The 18,351-nt window shown below is 39.4% G+C and overlaps 1 protein-coding gene across 1 annotated transcript; it reads right to left on the bottom strand.

The window, feature by feature from the left end:
* Nucleotides 1–12,818: 12,818 nt before the first annotated feature.
* On the bottom strand, nt 12,819–16,482 carry LOC106580391 (C3a anaphylatoxin chemotactic receptor). Its single transcript, XM_014161397.2, has 2 exons — nt 16,302–16,482; nt 12,819–14,862 (listed from the first exon to the last, which is right to left on the bottom strand). The coding sequence occupies exon 2, from the start codon at nt 14,848–14,850 to the stop codon at nt 13,807–13,809; it is 1,044 nt and encodes a 347-aa protein (XP_014016872.1). The 5' UTR covers nt 14,851–14,862; nt 16,302–16,482; the 3' UTR covers nt 12,819–13,806.
* Nucleotides 16,483–18,351: the final 1,869 nt, after the last annotated feature.

Genomic DNA, 18,351 nt, shown 5'->3' on the forward strand with positions numbered 1-18,351 from the left:
TGTGGTCCAAACTAGTGCCTTAGACGGCTGCGACACTCAGGATCTGATCCGTGACTTGGTTGGAGAAAGCAACCAACCAAGCTTGCGAAAGCAACCAAGGCGTAGATTGAATCAGATAAAGAGTTAACTGGCGATAGCAGACACCCAAATAGAGGATGATTTGGCAAATCAGAGGTGGAACTGCATTGGAGCCTTCAAATCGGTGAGCAGCTGCTCTTGCGATCATTGTCATGAAGCAACACCCGCCCCACTCAAGTTAGAAGTTCAGAACGAGAAAGTGTAGGCTATATAAGAAATAATTACATTCAAATGTAAAACTCTTTAAATTAAATAATGATGGTTTCTATCATCCTAATGGAGGTGTAGATTACATCTCACATTCCAGTGTTCTAATTTTTGAACAATGCTGCATGGGGTTTCTGATAATACGACTAATTGCGATCCAATGGCAATGTCTGTGTTAGGTATAATGCCAGGAGCCACTTGTGGCTGTGCTGGCTGAGTGGATTTGACAGCTCTAACCGCTATCGGATATTGGCTAAAGCGGATCTGATTGAATAGAGCCAAGTCCACCTAGAAGAGGCAATGAATGGGACTGAACACTCATCTCTCCATCCATCCCTGCAGACACACCATGAGGACAGGTCTCCCCACTCTTCTCCTCATTCTTCAGCAGTATTCCTATGAGGAGAGCCTGAGGTGATACAGCACTATCATACAGCATCTCTAGTTTTCTGGAGCAGTGGCCTCACATAAAACTGTGCTGTATCAGTCCTACTGATGTATTATGTCTGTACAGAAGTCCTTTTGGTTACTGACAACAGCTCTGGAACACTGAATAATAAACCCTCCATAGTTTGTTTTGACCAACAGGCTCAATGGAACATTCCTGCCTCTTGTCAAGACAGCCCTTTCAATAACTAGCCTCGATTCTACTAATCAACTCATTGACTGCTTGTTCATCTGTCTCGACAGAGGTGGTCAGCTAACCACACTGTGCACAATGAATTTATTGTGGATTCATTGAATGTCATTTTCTGTGAACAGCTCTATTTCGAATCTACCACTTCTGCTAAAAGACTCTGCAGAACCAGTAGTTTTTTCTCATAATGGTGGTTTGAAGTAAAATTATAATGCAGTGCCTTTCCTGTCAGTTGGCTGTTGGCTTTAAGTTGAAATGTAGGGGGGAAAATTAGTAGTAATATCAAATATTATTGGTAATGTGAATATATTGTTGATGATATTTGATATTATAAACTGGGTGGTTCGAGCCCTGAATGCTGATTGTCTGACAACTGTGGTATATTAGATGGGATACCGTGGGTATGGACAAAACATTTATTTGTATTGCTCTAATTACGTTGATAACCAGTTTATTACAGCAAAAATGCACCTTGGGAGTTTGTGGTATATGGCCAATATACCACGGCTAAAGGCTGTGTCCAGGCACTGCGCGTTGCGTTGTAAGAACAGTCCTTAGCCGTGGTATATTGGCCATATACCACACCTCCTCAGGGATTATTGCTTAATTAAACTGGCCACTTAACGCATCACCAGACGCATTAGTGTTGAGAGTGTTCTAACTTCTGAGAACAAAATACCAAGGTTCTAGTTATGCAATTAATGCAACTGCTGTGTCTGAAATGATAGAATGCTTGAGAACTCAAACAGATTTCCATTGGACTAATACAGTGCCTTCAGAAAGTATCAATACTTGTTCCACATTTTGTTGCGTTACAGCCTGAATTCAAAATTGATTACATGTATTTCTCACCCATCTGCACACAATACACCATAATGACAAAGTGAAAACATGCTTATAGAAATCTTTGCACATTTTATTGAAAATGAAATACAGAAATATCTCATTTACATAAGTATTCACACTTTGTAGATTGCACCTTTGGTGGCAATTACAGCTGGTTAAGTCTCTAAGAGCTTTCCACACCTGGATTGTGCAACATTTGCCCATTATTCTTTTTAAAATTCTTCAAGCTCTGTCAAATTGGTTGTAGATCATTGTTCGACAACCATTTTCAGGGCTTGCCATAGATTCTAAGTAGATTTAAATCAAAACTGTAACTCGGCCACTCAGGAACATTAACTATGTTCTTGGTAAAGCAACGCCATTGTAGATTTGGCCTTGAGTTTTAGGTTATTGTCCTGGTGAAAGGTGAGTTCATCTCCCATTGTCGGGTGGAAAGCAGACTGAACCAGGTTTTCCTCTAGGATTTTACATGTGCTCAGTTCCATTCCATTTCTTTTTATCCTGAAAATCTCCCCAGTCCTTAACAATTACAATCATACCCTTAACATGATGCAGCCACCACTATGCTTGAAGATATGGAGAGTGGTACTCAGTAATGTGTAGTATTGGATTTTCCACAATAATAACTCTTTGTATTCAGGACAAAAAGTTAATTGCTTTGCCAATTTTTTTTCAGTATTACTTTAGTGCCTTGTTACAAACATGATGGATGTTTTGGAATATTTGTATTCTGTACAGGCTTCTTTCTTTTCACTCTGTCAATCAGGTTAGTATTGTAGAGCAACTACAATGTTGTTGATCCATCCTCAGTTTTCTCCTATCACAGCCATTAAACTCTAACTGTTTTAAAGTCACCATTGGCCTCATGGTGAAATCCCTGAGCGGTTTCCTTCCTCTTCGGCGACTGAGTTAGGAAGGAGTCCTGTATCTTTGTAGAGACTGGGTGTATTGATGCACCATCCAAAGTGTAATTAATAACGTCACCATGCACAAACTTAGAAATATTGTTTGCTTTTTTGTACCCATCTACCAATAGGTGCCTTAGCGAGGCATTGGAACACCTCCCTGGTATTTGTGGTTGAATCTGTTTGAAATGCACTGCTCAACTAAGTTACAGATAATTGTATGTGTGGGGTACAGAGATGAGATAGTCATTCAAAAATCATGTTAAACCCTATTATTGCACACAGAGTGACTTGTTGACGTTACCCTAGGATAGGGGGCGCCACAGCGCATTTTGGAAAAAATTTGTGCCCATTTTCAACGGCCTACTAATCAGACTCAGAAGCTAGGATATGCATATAATTAATACCTGTGGATAGAAAACACCCTAAAGTTTCTAAAACTGTTTGAATGGTGTCTGTGACTATAACAGAACTCATATGGCAGTCAAAACCCCGAGACCGATTGAACCAGGAAGTGGAATTCTGAATTGTGGACTCAACTTCACGTCGTCGCCTATTATTAACACCGTGAGATATCGTTTATTATGCACTTCCTATTGCTTCCACAAGATGTCGCCAGTCTTTACAAAGTGTTTTGAGCCTTCTACTGTCGAAACTCAGTGAATGAGACGCCTTGGAAATTGGTCACAGCGGGAGGGCCATCACCATTATGACGCCGGCGGCCCTGTCTACCCCCACCTTTGGAAACGTTTTGAAACACATTGAAATCGTCCCCCTCGAATCTTATTGGCTCTCTTGTTGAAACAGGCCCTGAAGATTTATGTTATACAACGTTTGACATGTTTGAACGAACCTAAATAAGAAAAAAATGCATTTTGTTGACAGAGTAGCCCCGCGCACGTCGGAACTTTTGGTGCAGCCTTCAGAACGCGCTAACAACAACAAGCTAATGGAACATAAAGGATGAACTTTTTCGACCGAAAATACATCTGTTGTGGACCTGGGATTCCTGGAAGTGCTTTCTGATGAAGACAACTAAAGGTAAGGGATTATTGACAATATTATACAACATTAGATGTGAAATGCGATTGTTCCAAGATGGTGCCGAGCTGTATTTACTAGGTCATTTTCTGAGTATCGCATCCCCTTTTATCGCTAAGTGTGATTACCCAGTAAAGTTATTTTTAAATCTGGTATGACAGGTGCCTTCAAGAGATATTCATCTATAAATCCTAGAAGGACAATATTACATTTTAAACATGTTTTCGAATAGTAATTCAGTAAACTGTAGCACTGTTTCATCGGATGCTTTTGACGGGAAAATAGTTAGTCAACGTCAGACGCCGATGTAAAATGCTGTTTTCATATATAAATATGAACTTTATTGAACAAAAGAATGCATGCATTGTGTAACATGATGTCCTAGGTGTGTCATCTGATGAAGTTTGTAAAAGGTTAGTGCTGCATTTAGCTGTTTTTTGGTTATTTGTGATGCATGTGTTGGTCGTAAAATGGCTATGTTGCTGCTTTTTACGATGGACTCCTCTAACATAATCTAATGATTTGCTTTTCCTGTAAAACCTTTTTGAAATCGGACGACGTGGGTCGATTCAGGAGAGGTGTATCTATAAAACGATTTTTCAAATTATTAAATGTTGTTATGCTAATGGTGATATGATTTTTCGCTGGATTTTGATCCCGCTGACGGGATGAGACGCTGAAGAGGTTTTAAGCTAATTGTTACCCCTGAACTTATTTTGGCTTGCCATAACAAAGGAGTTTAATACTAACTCTAACCCTAACGCTTTTTGAAATAACTGTAGATTTCAATACAGGCTGGGGTTTACAATCAATGATAGTATGCCACATCACATTGTTGCCGAGGAATGTTATTCAACACCGTTGAGTTCTCAAGCATACCCACATAGTATACTGTAACTGTATTTTTTGATTTTGTGTCTGTATGATTGACTTCATAATGAAGAGATAATGTAGGTTGATTATTTAACTAAAAGTCTAAGGTGTTGGGGGGAGGGGTTCTACTAAGCTACTGTAACATATGGCATTGTTTTAAGATGGTCATACCATGGATGATTTAGCTATTGGTTTTAACATTTTAGGACCCTTTAGATAAACAAAAAATCTTACATTATTTGATAAAATATTGAATTTGGCCTTTACTACTATAGCCCATAGAAATGCATTGAATAACACATTCATGAACGGCAAAAAAGACAGTCAAAATTATTCTAAAAGGGAATAACGTTTTGAAGTATTTGTCCTATATCCAGTAGCGGTGTGTGGGTAAAATCACTGTGGAAGCCAGAAAAAACAGTCATATTACAACCAATATTATTTGATAATTGCATTGTTTGCTCTATAACCTGTTCATTAATTTGCCTTGACCGTGATACACTATATAGGCCTAAAGGCCGAGACAATAAGAAGACAGTGGCAGAATAAATTCAATCACACCTTTGTTTTATCACAAAACCGGATAGCAACCTCTGTCTGGTTTACTCAACAAAGCATATTGCATGTAACAAACAGTACATGACCTACAGCATGTTCAAGAAAGTTCATGTTTCCCCCATTTTCGGACCACTAAACAACTATTGATTTAGAACCACAGTGAGTTACCACAAGTTACAAAGAAAACAAGAACTGTCTCCATTATTCCAACTTCAGCATTTCAACATCAAATCACCTCCCCTTAGTCTAATACAGTGGCAACTAAAAGATACCAAAAACAATGAAGTCCAATCAACGTAAACTAAATATGATGTGGCTGTCCATGGTTCTGATTTCTGTGTGTGTGCACGTTCGTGCAAGTAGAGAAATATGTTGATGCCATCCCCCAGAGGTTTATCACTCTGTCATAAAGTACACGCTTTTATTTTTGTTGTCCAAGGCTACCTGGCTAAAATGCTTGCTAGCTAGCTGAACTTCCATTCAAGGATTGGTATACTCAGTTATCACCATCACCAGCTGGGTGTTCTGTGTGCAAGGAGTTTAATATTCATTAAAAAAAAATTTAAAAAATCTATATCGAGCTACATATTGAACTTCCATCCTATCAGGCCAGGGGCACAACAATGTATGAATTAATGGTTGGATCAGAATCGCCGTTATAATCATTGGCCAGTACGGAGAAATAAGTAAAACAAGTCAAAATCCCTATCTCCATCCATGACTAATTTAGGAAAGCGACAATTTTAGCTAGCTAGCCACCTAATGACAACACAATGAGATGTAACAATTCAAGTTGTTTCTGTCAATGACGAATGCTCTCAATGCGATTTGACAGGAGTTACTGTCATGGCTGTCAAAAGGAGAGGACCAAGGTGCAGCGTGTGTGTAGTTCCACATTTTATTTACTCTGTGAAACTATGCAATACATCAAATAACTGAATAGACAAAACAACAAACCGTGACGCAGAGGAGAAACAAACACTACTCAAAAATAATCACCCACAAAACCCAGGAAGAAAAACCTCTACTTAAGTATGATCTCCAATTAGAGACAACGAGGACCAGCTACCTCTAATTGGAGATTATCCCAAACAAACCAACATAGAAATACAAAAACTAGAACCTAAGAACAGAAATAGAACACATAGAATAAACCCCCCTGTCACGCCCTGACCTACTCTACCATAGAAAATAACAGCTTACCATAGTCAGGACGTGACAGTTACGCCAAAATCCAGGCTGGCTTCACTTGACACTTTTTTTTGGTGCGCCAGGACCTTTCACAGTTAAGCTCGCTCATTGGCAAATTTGTATACATTATCAAGGGAGGCCAAATGTTCGCTGGCTTCACTTTCATTCTATTCAATGCAACGGGCTGTATCAATGTCATACTCGTTTGGACCAGACAGCATCAGATAGATGGCCTACACATAGAGAGACAGAGGGGTGCTGTTTTGCTCACTCTGATGCTTTCTTCGGTGAGATGCATTCAGCCTCTTGCGAATTGAAGGAAAATTATGAAACACAGAGAGGTGAAAGCTACATTTTATATGTTTTTACAAAATGTTCTTGGTACATTTTTTTGGGAAGCCTGGCTTCCCTTGGCATCCATGAATACACGCAACTGCCTATATCTAGGAGATATTTTTATTTCACCTTTATTTCACCAGGTAGGCTAGTTGAGAACAAGTTCTCATTTACAACTGCGACCTGGCCAAGATAAAGCAAAGCAGTGTGACACAGACAACAACACAGAGTTACACATGGAGTAAACAATAAACAAGCCAATAACACAATAAACAAGTCAATGACACAGTAGAAAAAAGAAAGTCTATATACAGTGTGTGTAAAAGGCATGAGGAGGTAGGCAATAAATAGGCCATAGGATCGAATAATTACAATTTAGCAGATTAACACTGGAGTGATAAATGAGCATATGATGATGTGCAAGTAGAAATACTGGTGTGCAAAAGAGCAGAAAAGTAAATAAAATAAAAATAGTATGGGGATGAGGTAGGTAGATTGGGTGGGCAATTTACAGATGGACTATGTACAGCTGCAGCGATCGGTTAGCAGTTCAGGTAGATGATGTTTAAAGTTGGCGAGGGAAATAAAAGTCTCCAACTTCAGCGATTTTTGCAATTCGTTCCAGTCACTGGCAGCAGAGAACTGGAAGGAAAGGCGGCCAAATGAGGTGTTGGCTTTGGGGATGATCAGTGAGATATACCTGCTGGAACGTGTGCTACGGGTGGGTGTTGTTATCGTGACCAGTGAACTGAGATAAGGCGGAGCTTTACCTAGCATAGACTTATAGGTGACCTGGAGCCAGTGGGTCTGGCGACGAATATGTAGCGAGGGCTAGCCGACTAGAGCATACAGATCGCAGTGGTGGGTGGTATAAGGTGATTTGGTAACAAAACGGATGGCACTGTGATAGACTGCATCCAGTTTGCCGAGTAGAGTAATGGAAGCTATTTTGTAGATGACATCGCCGACGATGTCGAAAGCTCACAAAATATTTTGTTTTTTTTGGACACATATTTAACCCTTTATTTTTGGTTATGTTTCTTAGATTGGTTGCATCAATATACTCTTAAGGATTAAATATTTTTGTTCACTTATTTAATTTGAATATGACCCAAAAAGCCTTTCACCGTAAATTATATAACTGAAAGCTTACCACTCCAAAGGAGCAAAAGGCATTTTCTTCAAGATATAGATTCGTTTAGATTAGAGTTATGTACTATACTTAGTTTTTCTTGATATACAATCCTTGATTATTGTTATTGAAGGTGAGTAATACTGAAAGTGACACACCCCATTTTCTATTGTAGATTGCTTTGGTATCGAAGAACGAGCTATACAATAGTCCCACCCATACTGTAGGTACTGTGCAGCAAGAGCATAGAAAAACAAAAATAAATCAAAATAATCTGTAAGTGAAGCATTCTCTTTCAATTTTCTACACCCACCACTTTATGTTGACTGATGATCAATGTGCATATGTCTCTATTGAAGACATACTGTAGAGCAATGAAAGACAAGATTACTTGCTATATATATATATATATATATTCACACATACATATACACATATTTTTATAGTACGTGCAACAAAATAAAACAAGTATTATGGGACAGATGATCACTTCAATTTTTGGACACAGACTTTAAGTGGCTCTGACTTTGTCACGTTATGACCAGTAAAGGGGTTATTTGTTATTGTAGTTTGGTCAGAACGTGGCAGGGGGTGTTTGTTTTATGTGGTTCGGGATTTGTTGGGTTATGTTATTATGTAAGAGGGCTGTTTGTTTAGAGTGTTTCGGGGTTTGTTGGGCTATGTTCTATGTTAGTATATTTCTATGTTTATCTAGTATGTCTAGTTCTATGTTTAATTAATGGGGTTGACCTTCAATTGGAAGCAGCTGCTCCTAGTTGCTTCTAATTGAAGGTCTTATTTAAGAGGTGTTTTTCTGTGGGATTTTGTGGGTAGTTGTCTCCTGTTTAGTGTCTGAGCACCTGATAGGACTGTTAGTGTCGTTCGTTTGTTTTGTATACGTGATTTGTTTGTTTTTTCCTTCTTCACATTAAAAAGATGAGCATACACGTTCCCGCTGCGTTTTGGTCTGATCCTTACGACACTCGTTACAGACTTTCATTAACAGGCTGGCACTATCTGAAAGGGGGTGTCACATTTGAATGTGTTTTGTATGGAATTAATGTAATGTGATTATACCCCCAAAAAATAAGGTAATACAATGGAAGTAATGGACAGTGATTCCAAATAAACATCTGAAAAAAGATATAATATGACAGTAAAAGTACAAACTCGACAAGGACAAAGATTAACCCGACCCCCCCCCCCTTTCTTGATCAATGAATAACACATGATATTGTGTAACATTGACCTGAATATATGCCCAGGATATTCCTGGTATTAAATGTTTATTAATACTCCGATGAAGGATGACTGATGTTTGTTCTAATCCGTTACAGTGAGGGAGAAAAGTATTTGATCCCCTGCTGAGTTTGCCCACTGACAAAGAAATGATCAGTCTATAATTTTAATGGTAGGTTTATTTGAACAGTGAGAGACAGAATAACAACAAAATCCAGAAAAACGCATGTCGAAAATGTTATAAAATTATTTGCATTTTAATGAGGGAAGTAAGTATTTGACCCCCTCTCAATCAGAAAGATTTCTGGCTCCCAGGTGTCTTTTATACAGGTAATGAGCTGAGATTAGGAGCACACTCTTAAAGGGAGTGCTCCTAATCTCAGCTTGTTACCTGTATAAAAGACACCTGTCTACAGAAGCAATCAATCAGATTCCAAACTCTCCACCATGGCCAAGACCAAAGAGCTCTCCAAGGATGTCAGGGACAAGATTGTAGACCTACACAAGCTATTTTCAGGTCTATCCAGAGATGTTTGATCGGGTTCAAGTCCGGGCTCTGGGTGGGCCACTCAAGGACATTCAGAAACTTGTCCCGAAGCCACTCCTGCGTTGTCTTGGCTGTGTGCTTAGGGTCGTTGTTCTGGCTGTGTGCTTAGGGTCGTTGTCCTGTTGGAAGGTGAACCTTTGCCCCAGTCTGAGGTTCTGAGTGCTCTGGAGCAGGTTTTCATCAAGTATCTCTGTACTTTGCTCTGTTCATTTTTGCCTCGATCCTGACTAGTCTCCCAGTCCCTGCCGCTGAAAAACATCCCCACAGCATGATGCTGCCACCCCATGCTTCACCTTAGGAATGGTGCCAGGTTTCCTCCAGACGTGATACTTGGAATTCAGGCCAAAGAGTTCAATCTTGGTTTCGTCAGACCAGAGAAACTTGTTTCTCACTGTCTGACAGTCTTCAGGTGCCTTATGGCAAACTCCAAGCGGGCGGTCATGTGCCTTTTACTGAGGAGAGGCTTCTGTCTGGCCACTCTACCATAAAGGCCTGATTGGTGGAGTGCTGCAGATATGGTTGTCCTTCTGGAAGGTTCTCCCATCTCCACAGAGGAACTCTAGAGCTCTGTCAGAGTGACCATCGGGTTCTTGGTCACCTCCCTGACCAAGGCCCTTCTCCCTTGATTGCTCAGTTTGGCTGGGCGGCCAGCTCTAGGAAGAGTCTTGGTGGTTCCAAACTTCTTCCGTTTAAGAGTGATGGAGGCCACTGTGTTCTTGGTGATCTTTAATGCTGCAGACATTTTTTGGTATCCTTCCCCAGATCTGTGCCTCGACACAATCCTGTCTCGGAGCTCTACGGACAATTCCTTCGACCTCATGGCTTGTTCTTTGCTCTGACATGCACTGTCAACTGTGGGACCTTATATAGACAGGTGTGTGCCTTTTCAAATCATGTTCAGTCAATTGAATTTACCACAGGTGGACTCCAATTTGTAGAAACATCAAGGATAATCAATGGAAACAGGATGCACCTGAGCTCAATTTTGAGTCTCATAGCAAAAGGGTCTGAATACTTATGTATATATATATATATATATTTGCAAAAATGTCAATCTGTTTTCGCTTTGTTATTATCGGGTATTGTGTGTAGATTGTTTTTTTTTATTTAAACAATTTTAGAATAGGGCTGTAAGCTAACAAAATGTGGAAAAAGTCAAGGGTTCTGAATACTTTGTATATGTACAATGAACAAAAATATAAACTCAAAATGCTACAACTTCAAACGATTTTACTGAGTTATAGTGCATATAAGGAAATCAGTCAATTTAAATAAATTCATTAGGTCCGAATCTATGGATTTCACATGACTGGGATACAGATATGCATCTGTTGGTGACAGATATCTTTAAAAAAAAATGGGAGTCACAATGGGTCTCAGGATCTCGTCACGGTATCAAATTGCCATCGATAAAATGCAATTGTGTTCGTTTCCGTAGTTTATACCTGCACAACCCATAACCCCACCACCACCATGAGGCACTGTTCACAACATTGACATCAAACTGCTCGCCCACACAACGCCATACACATGGTCTGCAGTTGTGAGGCCGGTTGTACGTACTACTAAATTCTCTAAAACAACATTGGAGGTGGCGTATGGTAAAGAAATTAACATTAAAGTCTCTGGCAACCGCTCTTGTGGACATTCCTGCAGTCTCCATGCCAATTGCACGCTCCCTCAAAACTTTAGACATCTGTGGCATTGTTTTGGGTGACAAAACTGCACATTTTAGAGTAGCATTTTGTTGTCTCCAGCACAAGGTGCACCTGTGTAATGATCATGCTGTTTAATCAGCTAATGATATGCCACACCTGTCAGGTGGATGGATCATCTTGGCAAAGGAGAAATGCTCACTAACAGGGATGTAATCAAATGTGTACACAACACTTCAGATAAATAAGATTTTTGTACACATGTAACATTTTGGGGATCTTTTATTTCAGCTCATGACACCAACACTTTCCATGTTGCGTTTATATTTTTGTTCAGTGTATGCAGTATATACACTACCGGTCAAAAACAATTGAACACCTACTCATTCAAGGGTTTTTCTTTATTTTTACTATTTTCTACATTGTAGAGTAATAGTGAAGACATCAAAACTATAAAATAACAAATATGGAATCATGTAGTAACCAAAAAAGTTTTAAACAAATCAGAATATATTTTATATTTGTGATTCTTCAAAGTAGCCAACCTTTGCCTTGATGACAGCTTTGCACACTCTTGGCGTTCTCTCAACCATCTTCATGAGGTACTCACCTGAAATGCATTTCAATTAACAAGTGTGCCTTCATAAAAGTTAATTTGTGGAATTTATTTTCGTCTTAATGTGTTTGAGCAAATCAGTTGTGTTGTGACTTGGTAGGTGGGGTATACAGAAGATAGCACTATTTGGTAAAAGACCAAGTCCATAAGAACTGCTCAAATAAGAAAAGAGAAACAACAGCCCATCATTTCTTCAAGACATGAAGATCAGTCAATACAAAAAAATTTCAAGAACTTTGAATGTTTCTTCAAGTGCAGTCGCAAAAACCATCAAGCGCTATGATGAAACTGGCTCTCATGAGGATCGCCATAGGAATGGAAGACCCAGAGTTACCTCTGCTGCAGAGGATAAGTTCATTAGAGTTACCAGCCTCAGAAATTGCAGCCCAAATAAATGCTTCACGGAGTTCAATTAACAGACACATCTCAACATCAACTGTTCAGAAGAGACTGTGTGAATCAGGCCTTCATGGTTGATTTCCTGCAAAGAAACCACTGCTAAAGGACACCAATAAGAAGAAGAGACTTGCCTGGGCCAAGAAACACAAGCAATGGACATTAGACCAGTGGAAATGTGTCCTTTGGTCTGATGAGTCCAAATTGAGATTTTTGGTTACAACCACTGTGTCTTTGTGAGATGCGGTGCGGGTGAACAGATGATCTACACATGTGTATTTCCCACCTTGAAGCATGGAGGAGGCGGCCTTATGGTGCTTTGCTGGTGACACTGTCTGTGATTCATTAAGAATTCAAGGCACACTTAACCTGCATGGCTACCACAGCATTCTGGTTTGTCTTAGTGGGACTATCATTTGTTTTTCAACAGGACAATGGCCCTTACACACCTCCAGGCTGTGTAAGGGCTATTTGACCAAGAAGGAGAGTGATGGAGTGCTGCATAGATGACCTGGCCTACATAATCCCCCGACCTCAACCAAATTGAGATGGTTTGGGATGAGTCAGACTGCAGAGTTAAGGAAAAGCAGCCAACAAGTGCTCAGCATATGTTGGAACTCCTTCAAGACTGTTGGGAAAGCATTCCAGGTGAAGCTGGTTGAGAGAATGCCAAGAGTGTGCAAAGCTGTCATCAAGGCAAAGGGTGGCTACTTTGAATAATCACAAATATAAAATATATTTTGATTTGTTTAAAACTTTTTTGGTTACTACATGTGAAATTGCAAATGTGAATGTTTTTTACATGTAAACTTGCAATACATGGGAGGAGAAAACACGTTATTCTCCTCACATGTGAAAGGTGGTGTTAACTTGTAAACTCTAAATTTAATACATGTGAACATATGGATTCACATGAGAAAGTTTCAGCTTAACATGTGAAAAAAGCTATTTCACAATTTGTAAGAGATATTAGTACAGCATGAAGTTCCAAAGGCTTCACGTTCATCCAAAATAATTGTTGACCAACAGCGGTTTTGTGAAGTATAAACACAGGGCTCTTCAATTAGATTCTCAGCTCCTCTATAGGATATGTAATTACACTTGACCTTTCAGTGTCACAGCAGATGAGCTGACAGATGAATGTTGGCACGATGGGCTGAATTACATTTCATGGTACAAATCTGATTACACAAAAACCTGTCAACTAAAAGATTGGTGATGCATGGCAGGAAATGCAGACAACATACAGTACAATATTGTTGCTCATGTTACTTGAGTGGTGATGAAAATTACATTCAACTACATTTGAACAATACCGTTACAACAACTGTGTGGGTGTTACAGGAAACCACTTTAAATTAGTTATTTCCTCAGGGTTAAAACATTTGCATAGTTTGCATTACAGTTGGCTAAGACAGAGCAAATCTTATATTGTTACAACTATGGACCTTAATATGTGAACTTAATGGGTTATTGTATTGGCAATATATAAAATATACTTAAAAGGGGCATAAGTCTGCCCTGTTTTACAATATTTGTTGAAAGGCAATCAGACATTTGTATAAACTTTTGAATCAGCCTGGGAGAAAGAGGTCCCTCTACTCCTTGAAGAGCGTTCCTCCTCATCAAAAGCATTTTCAATCTTAGAAAGGAAAGAGTTACAGCATTTCTGCTTGAAGTCTTTGCCCATGAATGCATACAGAAATGGGTTCAGGCAACTGTTTGCACTAGCCAGAGTTGCAGATATATTTAGCCCTTCATGAATAACAGTTAGAGAAGTTTGATCGCGGGCTTTAAGTTCCAGAAGGATGAAGACATGATATGGAAGCCAGCTGATGAAAAATATGGCTATCAGTGCAGTCAGGACTCTGAAGGGTTTGGAGGACCTGGTCATCCTGTTGGTCCTCAGTCGCAGGATGAGGATAGAGTAGCAGAAGATGATGATGAGGAGCGGGAGCACAAAGCCACTGATAAATCGACTGACAGCTACAGTTATGTGACTGTTTGGGTGTGGGTAATAATTCAAGCACTTTATGCCATCTGTGGTTACTTGACGAAACACTGTGGAGGGAATGCTCAGTGCAACAGAGACGGCCCAGGCAAGAACCACAACTGCAGAGGCTTTCCTCACGGTTCGCTGGTTCTGGGCCCAAACTGGGAATACGACAAGTAGATAACGGTCAACACTGATGACGACCAGGAGGAAGATGCTACTGAACATGTTGAGGAACATCACAAAAGAGGTGAACTTGCACATGAAGTGCCCTAAGATCCACTCCTTTGTTACCATGTAGATTATGTTGAAGGGGAGACAGGCACAGAATATGAAGTCGGAGATGGCCAGGCTGAGGTACCAGGTGGTGTTGACCGTCTTTTTCATCTTGAGACCAGCTATCCAGATGACCACCCCATTCCCACAAACCCCCAGCAGTAAGATGACCACATTGACCACAAGGAGTATGACCCAGCCTCCTTGTGAACTGGCTGATGGATCCAGTGGTTGGCCAAATGAGGACTGAGTTGGGGGGGAGTTGCTATCATCATACAAATAATCATCATTCGTTGTAATTGTGTCTAATGTCCCTGCTGCCATGGCTCTCTCGTTCTGTCCAAACACAAGTATAAAAATCAGCTTTCTCAGAGAAAACAAACAGTAGGACCTTTGAATATAATTTCATTCAATACATTAATTTAAGATTTGAGGATTGAAATGTCAGTATTTTGAATGTTATTGAAAAGCTTTAGCTGTGTCAACTCAGAACATTTTCTTAAGTTAACTAAGTGATAAAATATTAGTTGCATTGTAATATATTCATACCATTTTATGTCCGTGGGGTAAAACAAATCAAAAAACACAATGCCTTGTCACGTCCTGACCAGCAAAGGGGTTATTTGTTATTGTAGTTTGGTCAGGACGTGGCAGGGGGGTGTTTGTTTTATGTGGTTTGGGGTTTGTTGGGATATGTGTTTATGTAGGGGGGTGTTTGTTTAGAGTATTCCGGGGTTTTTGGTTATGTTCTATGTTTGTATTTCTATGATCTGTCTATGTTGTGTATTTCTTTGTGTTGGCCTGGTATGGCTCTCAATCAGGAACAGCTGTACATCATTGTTGCTGTTTGGGAGTCATACTTAGGTAGCCCTGTTTTCACATGTCCCTTGTGGGAAGTTGTTTTTGCATAGCTGTGTGTGTGTGTGTGTGTGTGTGTGTGTGTGTGTGTGTGTGTGTGTGTGTGTGTGTGTGTGTGTGTGTGTGTGTGTGTGTGTGTGTGTGTGTGTGTGTGTGTGTGGCCTGCGATACTGAGCGTTTTCTTGTTTTGTTTTTGTTAGTGGTCTAATAAACGTTAAAATGAGCACTCAACCCGCTGCGCCTTGATCCATTACATACGACGACCGTGACAATGCCATTAAATGGCACACTACGTCATGAAAATCTCTTATTGACACAAATGCATGATTTACTTGAAGGTACAAGTTATCTGCACTTGGTTTTAAGCTATGCTTTTATAATGACCTATTTTAAGGGTTCCTTATTAATTTATTTAAATTCAGGAACTGAAATTGAACCTCAACTTGAATTGCAGCCTCCACCTAAACCTGGTCAGGCACAGCATCCAATACATAACACTGACTTTGGCCCTTTGGATATTACAGAGGCTGCAGGTGCATATATTCTGAATCTTGTTTTGTAACTCTTGATAAACTAATGTAATTACACTCACTTTTCAAATAAACTGTTCACCCTGGATTCACACAGCTTGAAATAATACTTTTTAAATGTTTGTTCATGTTTTGAAAATAACTTTTTAGTTATTAGATTTGATTATTTATTTATTTTTATTTTGGTGTGTCCAACACAAAGATGGTTGGACACAATTTGTTTCTGTCACAACTACAGGTATTTATGACTTTTAATTAGATAAAGGAATACAAAATGCATGAAACATAAACAATGTTGTAACCAAGTTAACATAATGCCTAATAAGTGTATATCAATTGACATTCCATCCCTCAAAACATTGGATTTAATCAGAAAAAGGCACTCACCACACACACAACAGAAACAGCCTGCTGCGAATCACAAATGCAGTTTAGTAGGGGACAGTACTTTTTCTGCTTGTCGTACTCATTTCCTTTTAACAAGCAACTTCTCTTTCTGTGGTTTACACCAAATATTTACATAAATAACCACAAACATGGTCCAATACAATACAAGATCATCGCTTAGTCAGCTTCTTCAGAGAAACAAATTAAACAGGTAGATTGAACAGAACAATGCTTGTGTTTTTACAAATACATGAACAATTCCAACTTCCAATGAGTTCACAGCGGTTGTATGAAATGTGTTTTCCATGTATTGTTCAACCTGAATATCAACACAGGAGTCTCCAATTATTTTCTCCATCCTGGTCTCAGAGCATATTGTATTATTCTGTATGTAAATCTGAGATACTCCATTTTGTATGAAATGTTACGTTTCGTATGGTATGTATTCATTTGTGGATGTCCATCACCCATTTCGTATGATATGTTACGAATTACAATTTCTATTATATGTTATGAATTTGCAAAATGTACAATATGTTAAGAATTCGCAAAACATATGATATGTTATGAATTTTAGCTAGGTGGCTAACGTTAGCTTGGCTAGGGGTTATGGTTAAGTTTAGGAGTTAGGTTAAATGGTTAAGGATAGAGTTAGGGTTAGAGTTAGCTAAAAGGGTTAGCTAACATTCTAAGTAGTTGCAAAGTAGCAAAAATAAGTAAGTAGTATAAAAGTTGCTAATTAGCTAAAATTGTCTGTGATGAGATTTGAACTCGCAACCTTTGGGTTGCTAGACGTTTGCATTAGGGGAAGGGTTAGCTAACATGCTAAGTAGTTGCAAAGTAGCTAATTAGCTAAAATGCAAAAGTTGTCTGTGATGAAATTTGAACTCGCAACCTTTGGTTTGCTAGACGTTTGCATTAGGGGAAGGATTAGCTAACATCCAAAGTAGCTGATCAAGTAGTAAGTAGTTGAAAAGTTGCTAATTTGCTAAAGATGTCTATGATGAGATTCGAGCTTGCAACATTTGGTTTGCTAGACGTTTTCCTTAAGTAACCGTCTGTCCTATGTAACCATACCAAATGTAACATATATCATACTAATTTGAGTGTACCGGATTCACGTTTAATATGTTATGTCTAGTCTATAAGACCAGGCTGAATTCTCAGATCCTCTATAGCAGGTATTCCCAAGGGGTACACGCAATACCGTCAGGGGTACGCCAAATAAAATGTGATTCACATTTTCAAACAGTACATTTGTATTTTCCAACGGGGCTATACATTTGGGTGAGGTTTTTTTCCCCCGCATGTGTAGTCTCGTTTCACTGCCAAAAATAAAATTAAACCATCTAGTGTTAAGCGAAATAACAACACAATGTCAAATACAGGTAGCCTAGTCAAATAATTAACATCCAATCACATTAACCGTTACTCTCTTGCGGGAAACCTTCACTCTTGTGCAGACATTTAGAAACGAAAAAATGACAATTTGAAAAATAAGCCACGGGAGTTTGAGCGAGAATAAAGAAGACTTTTGAGTAGTAAGACATGTATAAAAGCAACAGATACCATTAATAAGAAGGGTCTAGAAGCGTCTTATATGGTGAGCTACCGAGTGGCTAGGACAGGCAAGCCCCATACTATTGTGGAGGACTTAATTCTTCCTGCTGCAGCGGATATGGCTGGGACAATGCTGGGGTAAAAGGCCCAAAAAACTATACAGACAATGACTTCATCAAACAACACTGTTTCACAACGCATCAGTGACATGGCAGGAGATGTTTTGAAACAATTACTGCCAGTGAATTCTATGTGTTACAGCTGGATGAGTCAACAGACGTGGCGGGCCTGGCACAGCTCCTGGTATATGTCCGTTACGTTTATGAGGGGGTCAATTAAGGAAGACATCCTCTTCTGCAAACCACTGGAAACCAGGTCAACATGAGAGGATATTTTTAAAGTACTGGACAGCTTTGTGACATCAGATGGACTTTGGTGGTCAAGATGTGTTGGTATCTGTACTGATGGCGCGAAAACCATGACAGGGAGA

This window comes from Salmo salar, chromosome ssa20, assembly GCF_905237065.1.
Source record: "Salmo salar chromosome ssa20, Ssal_v3.1, whole genome shotgun sequence".
Taxonomy (NCBI): Eukaryota; Metazoa; Chordata; class Actinopteri; order Salmoniformes; family Salmonidae; genus Salmo; species Salmo salar.

Excerpts from the sequence above, each read along its gene's own strand:
- LOC106580391 (XM_014161397.2), bottom strand. The coding sequence starts at position 14,850 with ATGGCAGCAGGGACATTAGACACAATTACAACGAATGATGATTATTTG.